At 41.6% G+C, this 18,641-nt stretch overlaps 1 protein-coding gene across 2 annotated transcripts in view; it reads left to right on the top strand.

Annotated features, from left to right (window-relative positions):
- Positions 1-15,252, top strand: part of LYPLAL1 (lysophospholipase like 1) — a 74,610-nt gene extending 59,358 nt beyond the window's left edge. For both annotated transcript variants that reach the window (XM_089685017.1, XM_089685015.1), the window contains exons 3-5: positions 1,016-1,185; positions 8,134-8,249; positions 14,974-15,252. In XM_089685017.1, coding sequence (XP_089541143.1) covers positions 1,016-1,185; positions 8,134-8,249; positions 14,974-15,210 — 523 coding nt within the window. In that variant the 3' untranslated portion in view covers positions 15,211-15,252. The remainder of the gene's footprint in view (positions 1-1,015; positions 1,186-8,133; positions 8,250-14,973) is intronic.
- Positions 15,253-18,641: the final 3,389 nt, after the last annotated feature.

Raw genomic sequence — 18,641 nt, forward strand, 5'->3', positions numbered from 1 at the left:
TTGTCAAGCCGCTCCTGAACAACAAACAACGTCTGAAGCGTCTTACTTGGGCTAAAGAAAAACAGACCTGGTCTGTTCCTCAGTGGACCAAAGTCCTCTTTTCTGATGAGAGCAACTTTTGCATCTCATTTGGAAACCAAGGACTCAGAGTATGGAGGAAGAATGGAGAGGCACACACTGCAAAATGCTTGAAGTCCAGTGTGAAGTTTCCACAGTCTGTGTTTATTTGGGGAGCCATGTCATCTGCTGGTGTTGGTTCACTGTGCTTCATAAAGTCCAGGGTCAATGTAGCCATTTACCAGGAGATTTTGGAGCACTTCATGCTTCCTTCCGCAGACGAGCTTTATGGGGATGCTGACTTCATTTTCCAGCAGGACTTGGCACCTGCCCACACTGCCAAAAGCACCAAAACCTGTTTCAATGACCGTGGGATTACTGTGCTTGATTGGCCAGCAAACGCGCCTGACCTGAACCCCATGGAGAATCTATGGGGCATTGCCAAGAGAAAGATGAAAGACATGAGACTGAACAATGCAGAAGAGCTGAAGGCCGCTATTGAAGCATCCAGGTCTTCCATAACACCTCAGCAGTGCCACAGGCTGATAGCTTCCATACCACGCCGCATTGAGGCAGTAATTGCTGCAAAAGGGGCCCAAACCAAGTACTGAGTACATATGCATGCTTATACTTTACAGAGGTCCGATATTGTTCTATCTACAATCCTTGTTTTATTGATTGCATGTAATATTCTAATTTTCTGAGATTGTGGATTTGGGGTTTTCATGAGCTGTAAGCCATAATCATCACAATTATGACAAATCACGGCTTGAACTATCTTGCTTTGCATGTAATGAGTCTATCTCATATATTAGTTTCAGCTTTTAAATTGCATTACTGAAATAAATGAACTTTTGCACGATATTCTAATTTTTCGAGTTTCACCTGTAGAAGTGTGGATGATCCAATGGCTAATTTCATTGTGTTTTTTTTTTTTTTTTTCTTCTTCTTCTTTTAGGCCCTATACACCTATGATGGGAGCAATATCCAATGTTTGGTTTGATAGATATAAAATCTCCATAGACAGTGTTGAGCACCTAGATTCCGTAGACTCCATGTGCAACACTTTAACAGATTTGATCAGAGAAGAAATGGCATCTGGAATAAAGAAAAACAGGATATTGTTGGGTAAGTCATTGATCATTTCTCTAGAGCTCTTCCTGAGTTTTGTTTAGTTTTAAGCCCTGGCTATTTTTTTTTAATGTCCTCCTAAAGTACCTCTTCTTAGCCACAATATGTTCTCAGTCTTCCTGGTTAAATGACACCCATTGTCACTCAAACTGGAAGACTGAGGAAAGACTGTGAGTGCAGGCCATCATGACCCCGGCCCCTGAGCACAGCAGTGTGCACTCAGTGTATTTTTGGTAAGAGAAATGCTGACGTTATAACAGCACTGCTCTCTGCAACATCCAAGGCCACTCACTGCTGGGCCTAGCATGTCACTCGACTGTCCTGAATAAATCATAAAGAAGCATGTTAAAAAAAAAGCATACACTGAGGAAGTCAGGGGGAGAGGCTTCAAAGCAAGTCCTCCGAGGGGGGCAGCACAGAGCCTGGCGTTGGACATTAAATGCAGTAGTGAAGGCGATGTCCACATGCCTACAGTTAAATTCTTACTAAACCCAGGACCCTGCATTTTCTATATATCTGTTCTCCCACAGTACACACTACATGGAAATGCAATTATTTTAGTAAATATAAACTGCTAAATACCTTTTCTCATCAGAAGTTAGAGCAGTCTTGTGACTTCTATCAGCGTTCAGCCAAGCACTAGTTAAAGCTTGTAGGAGGAGTTTTCTTTCTGCTCTACAAGGATGCAAAACCCCTGACCTCTGTCTGGACAGTGCTGATTGGCCCTGTGCTGATCGCATGCATTCTCCCAAGAAAAAAAAACTCTCTAGCAATACACACCAAACTGAACATGTGCAAAATGCTCATGAGATAAAAGGTGGTTGCTTGAACCAGGGAAAAAACAGAGCAATCAGAATTAGAACCCTTAGGTTCCACAGTGAGTGTAACAAGCATGTTTACTGCATATACAGGCTGATTTTACTGTTGTGGGTTTAGTAGCACTTTACGTTTCTGAAAGCCTGCATGAAATATGTTCTGTAGAGGACGGGAGAGAAGAATAAGCTTAGCAATGGTTTCTAGTGCTATATGAAATTTACATCTCCTTAGATGCATCTATCACCTTGCTTAACACTGAAAACGAATTGTGTGCTAGCTAGGTGGAATGCTATAAGAGCTATAGGGGATGCTTTTTGGTATACCACTCTGTATCGACTGTACTGTATTTGCGTTTTTTTTTTTTTTTTTTCAGGAACGCAAAGGCAATCTGAACTGACAATTCCAAAGAGAAAAAATTAGAAAAATGCACTGAATTCTATTTGCAGCTGCCAGCCTAGTCATATGCATCTTCAAGATCTTATTCCATCAGAATGCCAGTAGTCTCAAATCTCCAGGAGTGTCCATCCTTACCTACTCAACCATATTTAACTGTCAAACACAAACTGATATGTTATTGACAATTAAAGCTGGTTGAGTAGGTAAAGAAAATCTCTTATTTCATATGCACGATTGGACAATTAAAGTGAACATTCACACAATGAGGATACATTTTCAGTGACCTGGACATGGCATTGTCCATTCTTTTCAAAAGCCTCTGACTTTCCATTTCCTTGTCAAAACCTTCACTCAAGGTTTATCTCTCATCAGGCCCCCCCTTCCCCCCGTTACAGCACCCTGTGCTCCCTTGGGATCTCAACTTGGTTCTCTCTGTCTTACAGAAACTACCTTTTGAACCCATCAGGTATATCTCACTAGATGACCTCTCTCACAATGTGGGAGCCATACACTGTCAAACGTGTATCTGAGTCAGCAACTCTCTTTTGGGAATTACCCAAAATTTGGCATCTACTTTCAGTGATCATGATAAACAGATCAAATAGGGTAAGTTTGGCTAATGGGCACCCAGACAGCACTAAAAATCTGACAAGCATTCTAATTCCTCCCCACTCTATCATTAATACTGCAAGGCCTCAAGTATATATAAAGGCACATTATTTTTTGGGGGGAGATAAAGTGCATTATTTTACATGGTCTCTAAAAGAGGCCTCCTCTGTTTGTGTTTTTTGTTTTTTTTATTAACGGTGGGTGGTCTGCTTGACCTCAGAACAAGATAGTTAGCTGATATTCTTTAATTTCTTTACTTGTATTACCTGACAGACTTGTAGTGAAACACTGGGGATTGACTTTTACGTATTTAGGCTATGTTCACATCTGCATGGATAGTTCCACTGCGGGGCCCACACAAATACTTGCAGCCGCAACCACCTACATAGACAAATGCGGGTGGGTGCCATTAGTTCTCATGGCACACTACCCGCACTGGAAATCATACCCATACTGGGGATCCCGTGCAGGCTGCAATTTCAGAAATAGTGCAGGTACTTCTTTCCTGTGTGTCCCGGGCATGGCAACCCATTCAAATGAATGGGCTTTCGTGCTTGTGCAAATCGTGGCTGCACAGGCTTTGTCATGGCTTTGTCCACTAACCTAAAATGAGTATTACACCCCTTGTTTTGGGGATTTTAGATGGGAATGAGAAATGTAGGCACCTTTTTTTTGTTTAAGAAGGCTCTACTGTGCTACACTTTAGAGGGCTTTTTGATTATTTTTGGCGCACCTCACCATAACCGGCCTGGAATACTGCTACTCCATAGAAGCATTTGTCTTCATACACTGTTCTGATGTTCATCATCAAGCCAGAAACAACTGTATGCAGTTTGGATTAAAGTGCTCTATAATATTAGGCTGTTTTATGTACTATGACCAGTGGTTCTGGATGCACCGTTGGCCAAGGGGCATAAAGATTTGTATCTAAAAATGAGGAATGTACCTGTTATTTTTTCTTTTTTTTTATTTGTAATGAAAGTTAAGGCAAACTTCTGTTTTAATAAGGCTCTACTGTGCTCCATCTTTTGAATCTTTAATGTGGTTGTAAACCTCAGACATTAAATATGAACAAAGCATATCCCTCTATAGTGTGCACTTGTCTCAAGAGCACAAACTGCCATTTCTGTCTGCTGTTTCTGTCCTCTGCTATCAGCATGAATTACTTCTGACAAGTTTTCCTGACACCAAGGTAAAAGGGTGATGGGGAGGGACCTCCAACAGATTGACAACCTTAGCTCTGTTCCTGTGAGTTGTGTCAAAGGTAGTGTGTCTCTTCCCTTCAATTGGCAATCAGAGCTATGCTCACTGAGCTCTCCAGAGTGTAATTTCAGCTCTCCACCCCCTTTTTTCTGAACTCTTATACAAGCTGTATTAATTCTGTACTTTGAATGGTTGAAGAGAAAACTGCAGATAGACAGGTACAGCTTATGTGGGAGGATTTGTTTCATCTCTGTTTACACCCGAGGCCAGTCACTTCACAGGGTATATGTAAGGATTTACAACTACTGGCTAACGGTCTGAATCTGCTTACAGCTTATTTAGTGGCTCCCTGTAATGCATCTTATATCTCCTACTGTTTGTAGTTAATAATGTACACTTTACAGTGGCACATTGTTTTGGCATGCAGACTATAGTGTACATTAAAGCACTTTTGAAGGCTCTGCTTCATTTTCAGGTTGCCCTTTCCCTAAATCTGTGGATAAAGGGAAAGAACAAAAATACATGTTCAAAAATTGCCAGATTAATAAGGCCACTGAGGTAGCACCGTAAGGCCACAAGTTGCCCCTTGGTCATTGGTTGAGCACCAATAGTTTAGTTCAGCATTCAATAGTTCCTTCCTTAACACTAAGCACATTTTTTAGAGATCAGAGATGTAACACATGGTCCAAAGCCTTATCCAAGCTGATTGGAATGAGCACATCGGAACAGTCTACCTAGTTCAGTGCTGATGTCATGAATACTGAGAAGGAACTTTGGCTTCTGTCAGGAAATTACCTTCTGCTCTTGCTAAGACATTATGAAATGCGGAACAGTTGCTCCTCGTAAGATGGTAGGTCATTATTTGACCATTTATGTACGTCGTGCCAAGGAAGACACTTATTACAGTTACCATGATTGCACTTGCAAAAAATGAAAGCAATCTTTTCTCCAAGCATGTGTTTTATGCATCATGTCAATTGAGCCCCTGAAATACGACCTCAGTGAATCATAAAATTTTGCCACAAACTATAAATATTTATTGAAATCACTGTCTGCAAAAAATTTACTATAGTCTATACCTTGGGATGGCAGTGTTGTTGAATGATACGCTGCAGGTTTTTCCATGGAAAATGACATTTAAAGAGGCTACAAGGTTTTTTTCCCCTTTTGCTGTCTTTGTGTTGTGTACACCACATGAAAGTATCCTTGCTTAATATTCGATGCTGGAGGTGACTGCATTATAGAGGATTGTTAGTGAGTCATTTTGATTGTATTTGCCAGATTGTGACTAACTGGGTGTAAAATGTAACTTTTGGTTTTCTCCGAAGTAATGAGATTTCAATGGGTTGATTCGATGAAATGTCTTATGCAATGGCGTGCATAAAATTTATGCGATAGAATAGAAAGTGAGAGCTTTGTTATAGTATTACATTACAGCATCTACTCGCCCTCTCTGTGCCCTTTGGCATCTGAACAGCAGAGGAACAGCCTGTCTATAAACTGGTGTAGGAAAAGAACAGTGATTTGCTACAGTAAGGTAAAAGCTGACTTCATCTTTTGCTTTTTTATTTGCTTTTTTGGCTATAAATACTTAAAGGAGAAGTATAATCTAAGCTCTTTTGGCTGTACTTCTGTGGATCACAGGAGCGCAGTTTGTTCTGCACTCCTGTGACCCGTTTTCAGCTGACAGCGAACTGAAGCCCTGTTGAGGCTGGAGAAAGATCCCGACTTCAAAGTTGGGATCGACCCCAGAGTCTGGAGCAACACCTGGCTCAGCATCTCAGTGAGTCACTGAGAGCCTGAGCCAGCCGCTCCCTGTCTCTCCACAGCCCAGTGCTCCAGTGAGCACTGGGGGGCAGAGCAGACAGTGGTTACAGTCACTGCTCTCTGCACAGAGCGGCTGTGAGAACACAGCGATCAGCAGTCATGTGATCGCTGAGTTCTCACCCTTAGAGCCGGTGGGGGACCCAGGTAAGTATAATGGGTAAAAAGATAAAAAGCCATACTTCTCTTTTAACCCCTTGGCGCCGACAATTGGCTATCACAGTGAGCAGTCACTGTGAAGCCCCCCCTTTTTTTTTTGCTCTCTGAATGGAGGAGAAAGATACATTGTATCTCTCTCTCCTTGCAAAGAGAAAAAAAAACAACTGTTTGTAAAAAAATAAATAAAACAAAAAAAAAAGGCTTGAATCTAGTTCAGTGTCTGGGTCAGGGTCAAAGGTCAAAGTTAAGGTGTGTGTTTTTTTTAATTGGTGTCAGTGTGTTTTAGGTAAAAAACAAAACAAAATGCGGACTATTGTTTCTGGGCTGTGCTACAGGTAAAACAACAAATAACATACACATATATGGTATCGTTGTGATTGTCAAGAGCTGGAAAATGTATTTTGGATTGTTCTTTGGTGGTAGGTTATGGTAGTAACAAGAAAAACACAGCTACATAAAATATATTTTTTTCACTATTTTGGGCCTTGGATAAAAAAAAAAAAAAAATCAGGGGATATACATTATCATTTTCTACCAAATGAAAGCCCAGTTTGTACATCCAAGTGAATTATACCTTGCTTTTTTCAGGACAAAGTAGTTCTGATGATATGTCCGGTTTTACTATCACATGTCAAAGTTGTAAAATTTTACTTATGCTTTAAGATTTACCCTTAGGCTTGAAAGAGTTAAGGAGCAACTCCAGGCAACAAGCAGTCAATCAGTGAACTGCCAAATGCTGTCCTGTAGATACCGTAGGTGTACTAATGTCTGAAACGCTAGGCAGTCCATTTTGAAATTAAACCCATGGCCACAGGTCCAGCCTTGCACAGGGATGCATGGTTCAGCCTGCCCTCTCTACACCCTACACTTCTCTAGTGACCACCAAATAAGTGGTCTCGCTGGCCAGAAGGGAACACTAGAGGCAGAAGTTGGTGGGTTCAAGCATGATAATGCCAACAGTGTTTTCAACGTGCATACGCCTTCAGCCACATTTTTGTTGTATTACTATCTGGAATTTAAAAAAAATAATAATTTAATCAAGACTTTAGCCTTTTCCACAACACACTATCAAGGAGAAAAGTGTGTATATATGAGTTTTAAACCCCTGAGTCAATACTAAATCCTTCCTTAGCTTCAGTTATAGGTGAGCCTTAGGGGCTAGGTCTCTTCCAGGTTTACTTATCTATCACCTGCAATTTTTTCCATTAGTTTCAGCAAAATTACTTTAGTTCTGTCATGGTGGAAGGGCATCAATGGTAAACACCATTTTCATGTTTTGCTACAGATTCTGAATTGGCTTGAGATCTGGGCTTTGGATGGTATGTTTTCAGGCATTCAAGTTTTTGGTTTTAAACAAGGTTGATGATGTCATCACCCCTCTGTATGTAACAGTAATTGGGCTTGGCAGTTGGCTGCTCAGGTCCAATACTGTGACATGGGTGGAGGTCCCTATACTCAGAGAGCCCTGCTTCATTAGGGAAATGGCACAAAGAAGAGTGGATAGGTGAATGTTTCTGCAGCAATGGGATTTATACCACTTGAAGATATGTAGACTGTTGTGATCACCCATGACAGTGTGTAATTCTTTACCTTGGCAGATCAGTATCACTGTTGCAGAACATGAGAATGTATAGAAAAATAGAAATGGAAGTTTTTTGTTGAGCTGTTGGTCAGTAAACATATTTCTATATTGAATATGGAGAAGATTGGAAAGGGAGAGTACAAATCAGCATTTAAGAAAACTCAGAGAATGTCCATTCAGGGCAAAGTGACAGGTTCTCATAGAATAAAAAACCCAGCTACCGATGCTTCTCAGTGTTGCTTATTGATTTTTAATGGCCATTTTTGGATACAAATTAATTTTGTCAATGGGTCACTAATTTGACTAGCCTGACTTTTTCAACATCTTAAAATAATCCTGTTTGTTCATTTCCCCAGGTGGGTTTTCGATGGGAGGAGGCATGTCGATGCATTTGGCATATCGTCACCACAGAGATATTGCTGGGGTGTTTGCTCTCTCTAGTTTCCTCAATGAAAATTCAATTGTTTACAAGGTAATCAATAGCATTGGAGTAGTGCTGTCTGATAGTAATCAGAAACCATGATCTCTCAATCTTGTAGACAGAGACATAAGATTTTTTTTTTTTCCTCTGAGTGGCCCATGTTGGAGAAGGACTGCAGAATATACAAAATTCAATGACCATGGCCACTTTTTTTTTTGCTGCATGCATTAGGTTGGCCATGCAGAGAAAAACACTTTGCTGTCCACCAGCAGATGGGCTCATTTATAGCTGCTCTCAAATAGGACACTGAGCACCATTAATACAATTCCAACAGCCAGTGCATGCATTCAGAATACCAGCAGACTGGTGAGCAAAAGGTGCAAGCCAGATCTCCCTGCAAAGATGGCAGTTACAGGGATTAGGGCAACCCTTATAACAAGCAATACCTTTTATTTATTTGATTTAAACCTTTTTTAGTTGCTAGAACTGTTTGAAGGGACATTATCATCTTTCCCATTTAGGGCAAAGTGTCCGTTTTTGTTTACATCACCCCCAATCACTTGATGCTTCCCTCTACACCGCTTTCCCATCACTCACTCCTTCTTCAGTGTCCGGCATTGCAAAAAGACTACACTATCCACAGAGTAATAACACTGCTGCATGATTTCACTGCAGAACAAAGTGTTGTCACCACTTTAAAAGAATTGGAAAAATAACAAACCTACTGGCAGGTTTATTAACTGATAACCCTATGTTAAAAGGGGGGGGGGGGGGTCTCATAAAAACTAAAACTACTGTGTTCATGTTGGTAACAGACTGCATCATGTATGTAATTTTTGGCATAGTTCCACAAAGATAACTTTGACAGGTACTTGATAAGAATGAATATTTAAAACATTATTTGGCTATTTTTTTCTTTCTCATGCATTGAGAAGTCTTAAATCTTTGGGTGATGCTGCTAAATACAGGATGATTGGACATTGGCAACTGTTGGCAAACCCAGGATGAGCCTTCCCACTACCTCTGCTGTGTTTAGACTTATTTTCTTTTACGTCCAGTACAGAATACAGGAATCAATTCTTAACCATGGGATTTTGCCACTACTCTCAGGTGATTGGACGCTGACAAGAGCTTCGCTGGGTCTTTCCCCTAGTGTATCAATATGATTCGGTGTATCCCTCCACTGAGCGAGGCTCCAATTTTTTGCTTAGTGTTCTTAGGTGTTGGACATCCTTTGACTGACTCTTCAAGTCTCCAACTCAGTCAGGATCTGACTGCTGTTTGCCTTCATGGCTCCCCAGCAGTGTCCGGAGCAGTTACCCTTGAGTATACCTTGGGAACCACACAGCACAGGGCCAGCCTTTAATGTGTACTTCAGCCACTGAATCCTATGTTCTTACTCACCTTGGCACGTGGTGCAACAAGTATAGTTAGCCACAGGGTGCCATACAGGTCCACGGCTGTAGTCCATTCCTATGGCACCCAGACCCTGAAGATTCCTTTGGGGCTTTGCCCATCATGACAGACAAAGTTGGCGTCAATGATTGGACAAGATAACAGGGTTTCCCTTTACTATTATACATACTGGTTCCTGGCTACACAAGTCTTGATGGATCTGTGGTATACACTACATTCTTATTCTACAAAACACACTACAGTGTAATGCACATCAGTGGTCTGGTAGGCACAGGTTGTGGAGGGATCTACACTTTCTGTGTTTTTCCCTAGCTTTTATCGTTTCACTATTGGCCTTGCAGGTTGTATCAATGTTTACTTATTTAAATTTGGTGGTCTTTGTCAAATCACTACCAGAATTTCCTCTACAGCTAGTGACGTAGTACTTCTAAAAGACTTGGCTACTGGCACTCAGTTTGCACCTGGGTTATTACAGACTTCGAGGAACCGCCAAGTTTCCCTCAAGTTGATAGCAGTTTACTTCTTCTGGAGCAAAGTCTAGAGACCAACACCACTCCAGTCCCCTTTGACTCAGGCTCTTTCACAGACGTGCACTATGCAGCCTATCTGACGAAGGCAGAATTATCTGCCACTGTCTCTGTTCTATTCCTGAGGCTATCATCACTTCCAGAATCGGCAGGTGCCATCAGCCATAAATGCTCTTTTTTGCCTTTTCTCCCCCTGACTATATTCATAGCCACAACCAAAACTGCTCAGAGCATCTGCAGTGGAGTAAAACAAGTGGGATGCTGACCTTTTAGCAGAGACAGTGAAAAATCTTGAGCTGCCTACACTAAAAGGTCAAAATGTCTAGTGGTTACTCCTTTAGCCTCCTGCCACATGCTGTCTACTGTAGACTCATTGATTGAGGCAGTGGTGCTTGTCTCTGCATAGATGCACCTACTGCTGCACAACCCTGAGCCCTCATCCTATGTTCCTAAAGCATAAAAAAGAGGGACCTATGCAGAAAGCCTTTTCCTACTCTGGATCAGGAAACCTGGGCCTTATATAATGATTGGCCAAACTCAGAAAGGTTATTTCTTCCTCCTGACCCCGAGCCTTATACCGACATAGAATTTTACAAGGAATGATCTTTTGTGGACCCTGCCATTCTTGCGCCAAATGATCAATCTACTATTTCTATTGAGGTACCCTTTTCTTTGAGGATTCAGTTGATAGGCATTTGGAGACTTTTGAAGTCTGCCTTTGCTCTGGCAGGCCCTGCCCTGCAGCCAGCAATTGCCACCTTATCAGTGGTCCAGACTATGGCAAACTGGGCTGGAGAAATGAATAATGACCTTTATCTTGATATAGATAATCCCAGTCTTTAATCAAGATTGCAGCTCTTGCCGTAGACATGGAGAATACACTCTATCCTCAGAATGTCCTTAATTTCTGTACATATTGTAAGCTCTAACAAGGTGGGCCCTCTGTTTCCTCTTGTACCAAATTGTATTGTAACTGTAATGCCTACCATCATTTTGTAAAGTGCTGCGCAAACTGTTGGCGCTATATAAATCCTATATAATAATATGCTCACAATGTTATGTCTGAATGTGATCCAGGAGAAGTGCCTTTTGATGGTGTGCTTCTTATAGGGAATGCCTTCGACAGATACATTGAGACAGCTATTGAAGTCCTACCCCCCCTCATTATCCTCAGGAGGGAAGGCAGTCCCACTGTACCAGGTGTGCCTCCAGTTACATTCTACTAATGTCTCTGGCTGTTTGCAAGAATACTTTCTGATGGTGCAGACATCTGCTGTCTTGACAGTCTCCCAAATACTTAGAAAATAATTTCTCTGCATAAAGGTATACCCTCCCTTTCCAGAGCATAGGGAGGCATTTGTTAACCTTTGTGGACACTTTGACAGCTTTCATCTCAGATGCTTAGGTACAGGAGCTGGTATTCCAGGGCTACAAATCAGAGTTTTGCTGTCTGCCCCTTCTTGGTTTCTCACCTCCATCCTTAATGTGTCCCACACAGATTAACAGATCTCTGTTCAGCCCTCCCCATTTTTTCTGGATCAAGGTGCTATTGTCCCGTCCCTGTGGCAAAACAGTTCCAGGGCCTTTAGTCCAACCTGTTCACCAATTCCGAGCCCAAAGGGGGCATTTGCTCCATTCTAAATTTAAAAGCTGTAAATATCTTCAATTGACTCAAAGATTTCAGCATTGAGTCAGCCAAATCTCTTATTGCCTCCCTGTCACCAAGGAGACTTTATGGCTTCTGTGAACATCAAAGATGCTTACCTACAGGCCTTCTCTTTCCAGCGCATGAGTGATTCCTTTGCTTTGCCATCGGGCTTCTGCACAATTTGTGTATTCATCAAGGTGCTGGCCCCTGTACTAGCCCTGCTACATTCTAATGGCATCCCCATTGTGGGGTACTTAACCTCCTGTTGTATGAAAGAGTATGTACTAACTGTTCTCTCAACGTTAAATTGACCTTCCAGATGTTACATCATTTCAGATGGATCTGGAAACAATGTCTTTGGAACTGACTCATTTTTTGGAGTATCTGGTTCAAGTCCTGGTCACAGCTCAGGTCAGAGTGTTTTTTCCACTGGAAAAACTTCAGACATTACAATCACAGATTCAAACTCTTCGGTTTTGGAGCTGTCCAACTCTCCTAGGTCCGACGGTAGCCTTTTTTCAAAGCAGTCCAATTTGCCCAGTTTCACTAGCACAACATTCTGAAGTCATGGGACAAGTCAATCCAGTCTCTGGACAAATCAGTTCTTCTATCACCAAGGACCAGGTTGTCCCTGGCCTAGGTGCTTATGGATCCAGCTTTGGAGTCAATGCCAGCTTGTCAGGCTGAGAGAAGACCGGAGCATACAGTCAGAGCATGGGACTTGGTTATTAGAGGAGCATCACTTCCTAATAAACATCCTGGAACTTTAGGCACTTTACAGTGATGGACCATTCCACTTGAGGATCGTTAGATCTGGATTTTGTTGAACAATGCAATGGCAGTGTTGTATATCAATCGGGGAGAAACCAGAAGTCTCACTGTGGCAAGAGAGATATATTAGAGCATGTCCTGGGCAAGGCTTCATGTTCCAGCCTTGTCAGTCCTGATCGATGCCCCTCTTCCTCTGAAACTTCCTCCTTGTCTGCTTCACAGTATCGAGCTGGGGAGCATTCCAGTGATCCTCATACAGACTATCTCAGGTGAATGTGGAGAAAAACTCTTAGCAGATGGTTCATGGGCTTTTTCCTGTCCCGAGGACCAATTTGCCATCCTGTCTCATGGTTGCTTCCTTTACTGGCATCACTGGTAAAGCTCAAGTTCTGAGAGCCAGGGGCATCTCTGAATCTTTTATTCCTATGATGCATAAATATAGAAAATCAACCTTTTGCATTGGATATTGAAGGCTTGCTTTACTTGTGAATCTTGGAGCTTCCACCTCAAAATTTTTTCCATGGGACATATTCTCTAATTTGTTCTGTTTCTGCTTTGTCTTGTTTCAGAGACCTCCCACTCTTTTATTAAGTCCCCGTTCACATCGGGTGCGATTTGGCATGCGATTTGCATGCCAGGCGACTTGCAAATCGTATGCCAAGTTGAACTCTATTGTCTGCTATTAGAGCGGTCCTATCGGCGTGGTTCTAACTTGGTCGGAGCCGCACCGATTTCTAAAGTAGTGCATGCACTACTTTTATTGCAATTTGCATAGACATCTGTGTCAGATGTCTTGGAAATCGGCAGATCACCAGATTTTGAAATCGTTCGACTTCACTGCAAGTCTCACGATTTCAAAATCTGCTTTGATGTGACCAGGGTGTAAGACCTTTATACAGGGGGGTTTGGGTACAGGGAGTCTACCATGTAGATCTCTCCATTCCTCTGTGAGTTTTGAACCTGGTTCTCTCTGCGCTTCAAAAACTGCTGTTTGAACCCATTACAGACATTCTTCTCTCTACTGTTCCCTACAAGGTGGAATTTCTTGTAACCATCACCTCCTGCGATTCTGCAATGTGTGCATCTCAGCTGAACATTGCAGCCTAATCTGATGCCATCTTCAGGTGTAAGATCCTTCATGCAACTGTTTGAGCTGTAGCCAGTTCCAGTTATCTTTTGCATTCATGGGCCTGTTGGCTGTTGTTTGCTGTGTTGCCCACCCCTCTTTTGGACTGCGTAAAGGTTTAAGACACCCTCTGTCCTTCAACGGACAAGAATTAAAATTGGATTTTGGTAGTCACTGTAAAAATCTTTTCTTGGTGTAAATTGAGGAATGCAGGTCCCACTGCAAATTAGCCTGGGTTGGCTTACAATTTTTTTTGTTTGCCAGTGTCCAGTCCTCCTGTAAGTGGAAGTTTAACCCAAACTTTCAAGCCTTCCTGTGGCTCACCGTGTACTCCCAAGAAAAGGATTTTATGGTAAGTTTTTTTTTTTTTTTTTTTTTTTATTGTTTTTGTTTGTTTTTGTGTAAGTTAAAAAAAAAATCCTGCTTTCCAGGAGCTTGAATGAGACACAAGAGGGTGTTTCTAAGTGCAGCAGATGAAATAATTTATTATGTGTGCGAAAACCTTCATGCAAATGGATAAATTAAAATACATAAACTAAAACAATGGTGAAAAAACTAATAAATACATATTCTACATAGTAAAATAATGCACTCCAGTGCATGAAACATAGATAATATAATGTAAATTTTCAAACTACTGCTGCCACTTTAAATAAAAATCAAATAAACAATCTAATGTGAAATAGACCATTCACAGTGGCACTGTAGGTTATAAACATCAAAAACTCCACATATGTATATGATCGGCTTGAATACATTTTATCATGTGAGTGGCATTCTATTTTAAAATAAAGCATTTTGTATTGATTATTGTACCATTGGAGGTTATTTTTATTTTTCCATGGTGATGATACCTGGTGTAGTGGAGTGAGGAGTTCTGCGAAGGTTAATACATCAGAGACCTTAGGTGGAGTCTCAAAGCAAATCATGCCAACCATGAGAGTGGGAGGCATGTAGGTCTGGTGAGCGTTTACCCAGAGGGGAGTGATTTTTAACAACCCAGCTTCTCATGGATGATGGCTTTTAAGCTTGGTATGTGCTTTTTTATTTCTTTTTCATGTGAGTGGCTAATTTTGCATTTTTTACTAATAAATTATTTTTGCACTTAGAAGTGCCCTCTTGTGTCTCTTTTACATTACTACATATAATTCTGTCTGCTGAGGATCAGCACTAAGTCCTCTGAAGTCAGCTGCTATACCTTATTTGGCATTATTATTATTATACAATATGAACTATTCAGCTAGAACGTCACCATTCTGGAGTCTACTGGCTTTTTATCTGTTACAGGAGCTTGAGGGCGGTCACCAGAGCCTACCTGAACTCTTCCAGTGCCATGGAGAGGCTGACCAGCTTGTCTTTCATCAGTGGGGAGAAAGGACGAACACTTTGCTGAAAGCCCTAGGTGTCCCATCATCATTCCACAGTTTTCCAAATCTCTATCATGAACTCAGCTTGCAGGAATTGGAACAACTGAGGTCTTGGATTTTACAAAAGTTGCCGGATGACTCTGCAGAAAAGCATTGATGCAAACCATTTCTAATAAATTTGTATTTAGATGTAATACAATGTCTGCTTGTCGTATTTGTCTGGAAAAACAGTGTCTGTGTAGCCCTTATGTTATTGTATTTACCTGAAATGACAGCTGGAACCATATTTTGCTATGGTCTGCCTAACCTAACTCTGTGCCTAAAATCAGAAATATGGCTTCTATCTACATCATCAGTAAGTGACCATCCAGGCTCCTGTTAAGCAATGAGTACACATGAAAACCTGTCCTGTGCTCTACAAGTCCCAGCTTCCAATGCACCCAGGAGAAGTTGGCCAACCAATCGCTAACAGGTGAGATGAACAAAGGGAGAGTCAATTAGTTGAAACTCCCAAAATTAGCAAAAAACCTGCTTAGTAAGTATTGCTAGCTGGACCCAATCGTGCAATGCCAGAGATGGGAGTACTGCTCTTCAATTCAGCACTGCTGAGGTAGAACTGTGTGAATGCTGTTAAATCCCCTCAGCATATCCACCAATCAACTAATAGGTGGGCTGAATGCACAGAGTGGGAGCAGGCCATTTTCTTCAGGTTCTTTAAATGCTGTGATTTTTAGAGTGCAGGAGAGTAATTCCTGTGTACACATTCCTCCACAGGAGTCTGGTCACTTAAAGTGGTATTAAACCCAAAAACAAACATTTTATTATATTGCAGCCAACCAATTCATAGATGTGATGGCTGCATTAGTTTCCCTTTTTAGGCTTTCTTCTATTTTCATCTGGTGATCCAGCCAGTAAGTCTGTTGTTTTTCTAAAGAACAAAGTCTCTTTCAGTTATAGGGATGAGGCAGAGCACTTAACACTGGCAGAATTGCTTAAAATAATCGGCTTTTATTTATGTAAAACCTTGATCCCCAAAAGAAAACAAAATGCTGCTGTAACTGATTATAAAGTATTACCTGGAGTTTGGCTTCAATTTGTTAAAGTGTTACAAAACCACAACAGTCTGTATGTGCAGTAAAGCATGCTCGTTATACTTGCTGTGGAACCTAAGGGGTTAATCATCTGCATTGTTTAAAAATGCTTTTGATCCTGTCTTCTCTGATCCTCCCCTTCTTCCAGTGTCTCCCTATTATCTCCTGGTAAGACATATTGTATAGAAACTCTCTGCACAGGCTTAGTTTAGTGTGTATTGCTATAGAGGTTTTTTTTTTTTTTTCTTGGGAGAGTACATGTGATCAGCACAGGGCCAATCAGCACTGTCCAGACAGAGGTGAGGGCTTTTGCATCCTCCTAGAGCAGAAAGAAAACTCCTCCTACAAGCTTTAACTTGTGCTCTGCTGGACACAGATCACTCTTGTGACTTCTATCTGCTGATGGGAAAAGGTATTTAGCAGTTTATATTTACTAAAATAATTGCATTTCCGTGTTCTGTGTACTGTGGGAGACCAGATATAGTGAATGCAGGGTCCTGGGTTTAGTAACACTTTAATGTTGTATTTAAATCTGCAAGTACATTTAACACCTTCTCCCCTCAGACTGATAATGCTGCTGTCCGAATGTGCCCATTCATCCAGAGCAGGGGCACTCTATATCAGGAGCAAATCCAAACAGAAGTGGGTTGCTACTACCTGTCAAATGTATTCATCTTAAAGCATATACGCTCACTGTGCCTGGCTAGCAGTCTCCATCTGCTTATAAGTACAAATCCAATTCCAAAAATACTAGCAACAGGTGAATACAAAAATCTTTATTGCATGAAGGAGTAAACATATTCCATGGCAAACTTGCCCTAACACGTTTCAGTCTAAAAACAGACCTTATTCATAGCATTTTTACTTTTTTTTAGTTTTGGGTTTAATACTGCTTTAATAATGATGGGAGAGGCCACTATTTGGTTGATTTTTTTAGTTAGGGTGCATTCACACTGTTCCGCTGAAAGAAATGTGTTGAAATCGCATATGTGTTTTTGATTATTTTCTGGTGCATTTTCTGGTTAGCATGCACCTAAAAAACAAGGATATTGGACTCAAAAAAACGTGACCGCAGTGAGTTTTTTACTTGTTTCCACAGGGAGCTTCAGTTCTTTAGAAGCTGATTGGCTAGCATGCACAGGTGCACCAGATTCTGAGTGAACCAGTTTAGTAAATCTATCCTAGTGTGTGTGTGTGTATATATAAAATATACAGAGGTTAGACCAAAAAAATGGAAACACTACATGATTTGCAGGGGTGAAAGTGATGACATGTTTTGCATTGAAAGTGGAAGTTATGTAACACTATTTTGTTTATGCTGTGTGATGAGACACCTAGCTGACAGGTGGGAAGCCTCACTTTCGTCATTCACTGTGTGCGATGCTAGTAATACGGAGTCGTGTCAGAGCTTACTGAGGTTCAAAGAGGGCAAATTGTTGGTACCGGCTTAGCTGGTGCCTCTGTGACTGAAGTTGCCAATTTATTTACCATGTTGTGAGGTACAGTATCAAAGGTTATGATGGCATATACAGTTTCTGGGAAAACCTCGTCTGAGAAGCATAAGTGCTCAACAATGTCAACTGGCCGAAAGAGACAAAAAGACATTTCACAGGATTGTGACCTAGAATAAGAAAGCAACTGCTGCAAAACTGACCGCAGAGCTGAATCTCAGTCCCATGAAGAATTATCAAAAATGTTAGAAAACTATCCCAATTTCTTCTCACCTGCAGATAGGCCAGTGCTGGGACTATCTGTGCATACTCCTTCATTGCCAAAATGGTAACAGCTGTCCAACCAAATTGTCAATACAAAAGGGATAACAGGCGCATGGTGTGGCAGTCCATGTATGTTTGATGAGTTCCAAATGGGCAGGGGTGAAGGTAGTCCAGTAGGCACTAAGGGCAAGCTGCGTAGGTGCGAAGCATAACTCTGCAGAAGGGAAACAAAGAAACACAGCGCCTCTAAGTGTGTACTGTGAAGGTATTTAATAGAAAGATAAGTAGTAACTCTCATCTTAGAATTTAAAAACAGGCTCATGTGTAAGAGAGTGCGACATCTGTAGCCAGATGTTGTGGTGTGTCTGATCCAGAGAGGAGATTGATTGAGTCCACCAGCAGGTGGTGTTGTGCATGTGCAACATGGATGGTAAGCCTGGTGAAATCTCCAAAGTGTCTGCCAGCTGATGGTGCTGTTCATATGCAGCATGGATGGTGGAGCCTGGCAGAGTCTCCAAGATGTCCGGGATCAACACGTCTGGCGTCATCAAAATACAACGCGTTTCTGAGATGTCCGGCACATGTGTTGCATTTTGATGATGTCAGACACCACATGTGCTGATCCCGGACATCTTGGAGACTCTGCCAGGCTCCACCATCCATGCTGCATATGCACAGCACCATCTGCTGGCAGACACTTTGGAGATTCCACCAGGCTTACCATCCATGTTGCATATGCATAGCACCACCTGCTGACGGACTCAATCGATCTCCTCTCTGGC

The sequence above is a fragment of the Staurois parvus genome, unplaced genomic scaffold (assembly GCF_062004578.1).
Source record: "Staurois parvus isolate SC_StPar_1 unplaced genomic scaffold, SC_StPar_1.0 ptg000362l, whole genome shotgun sequence".
Lineage (NCBI taxonomy): Eukaryota > Metazoa > Chordata > Amphibia > Anura > Ranidae > Staurois > Staurois parvus.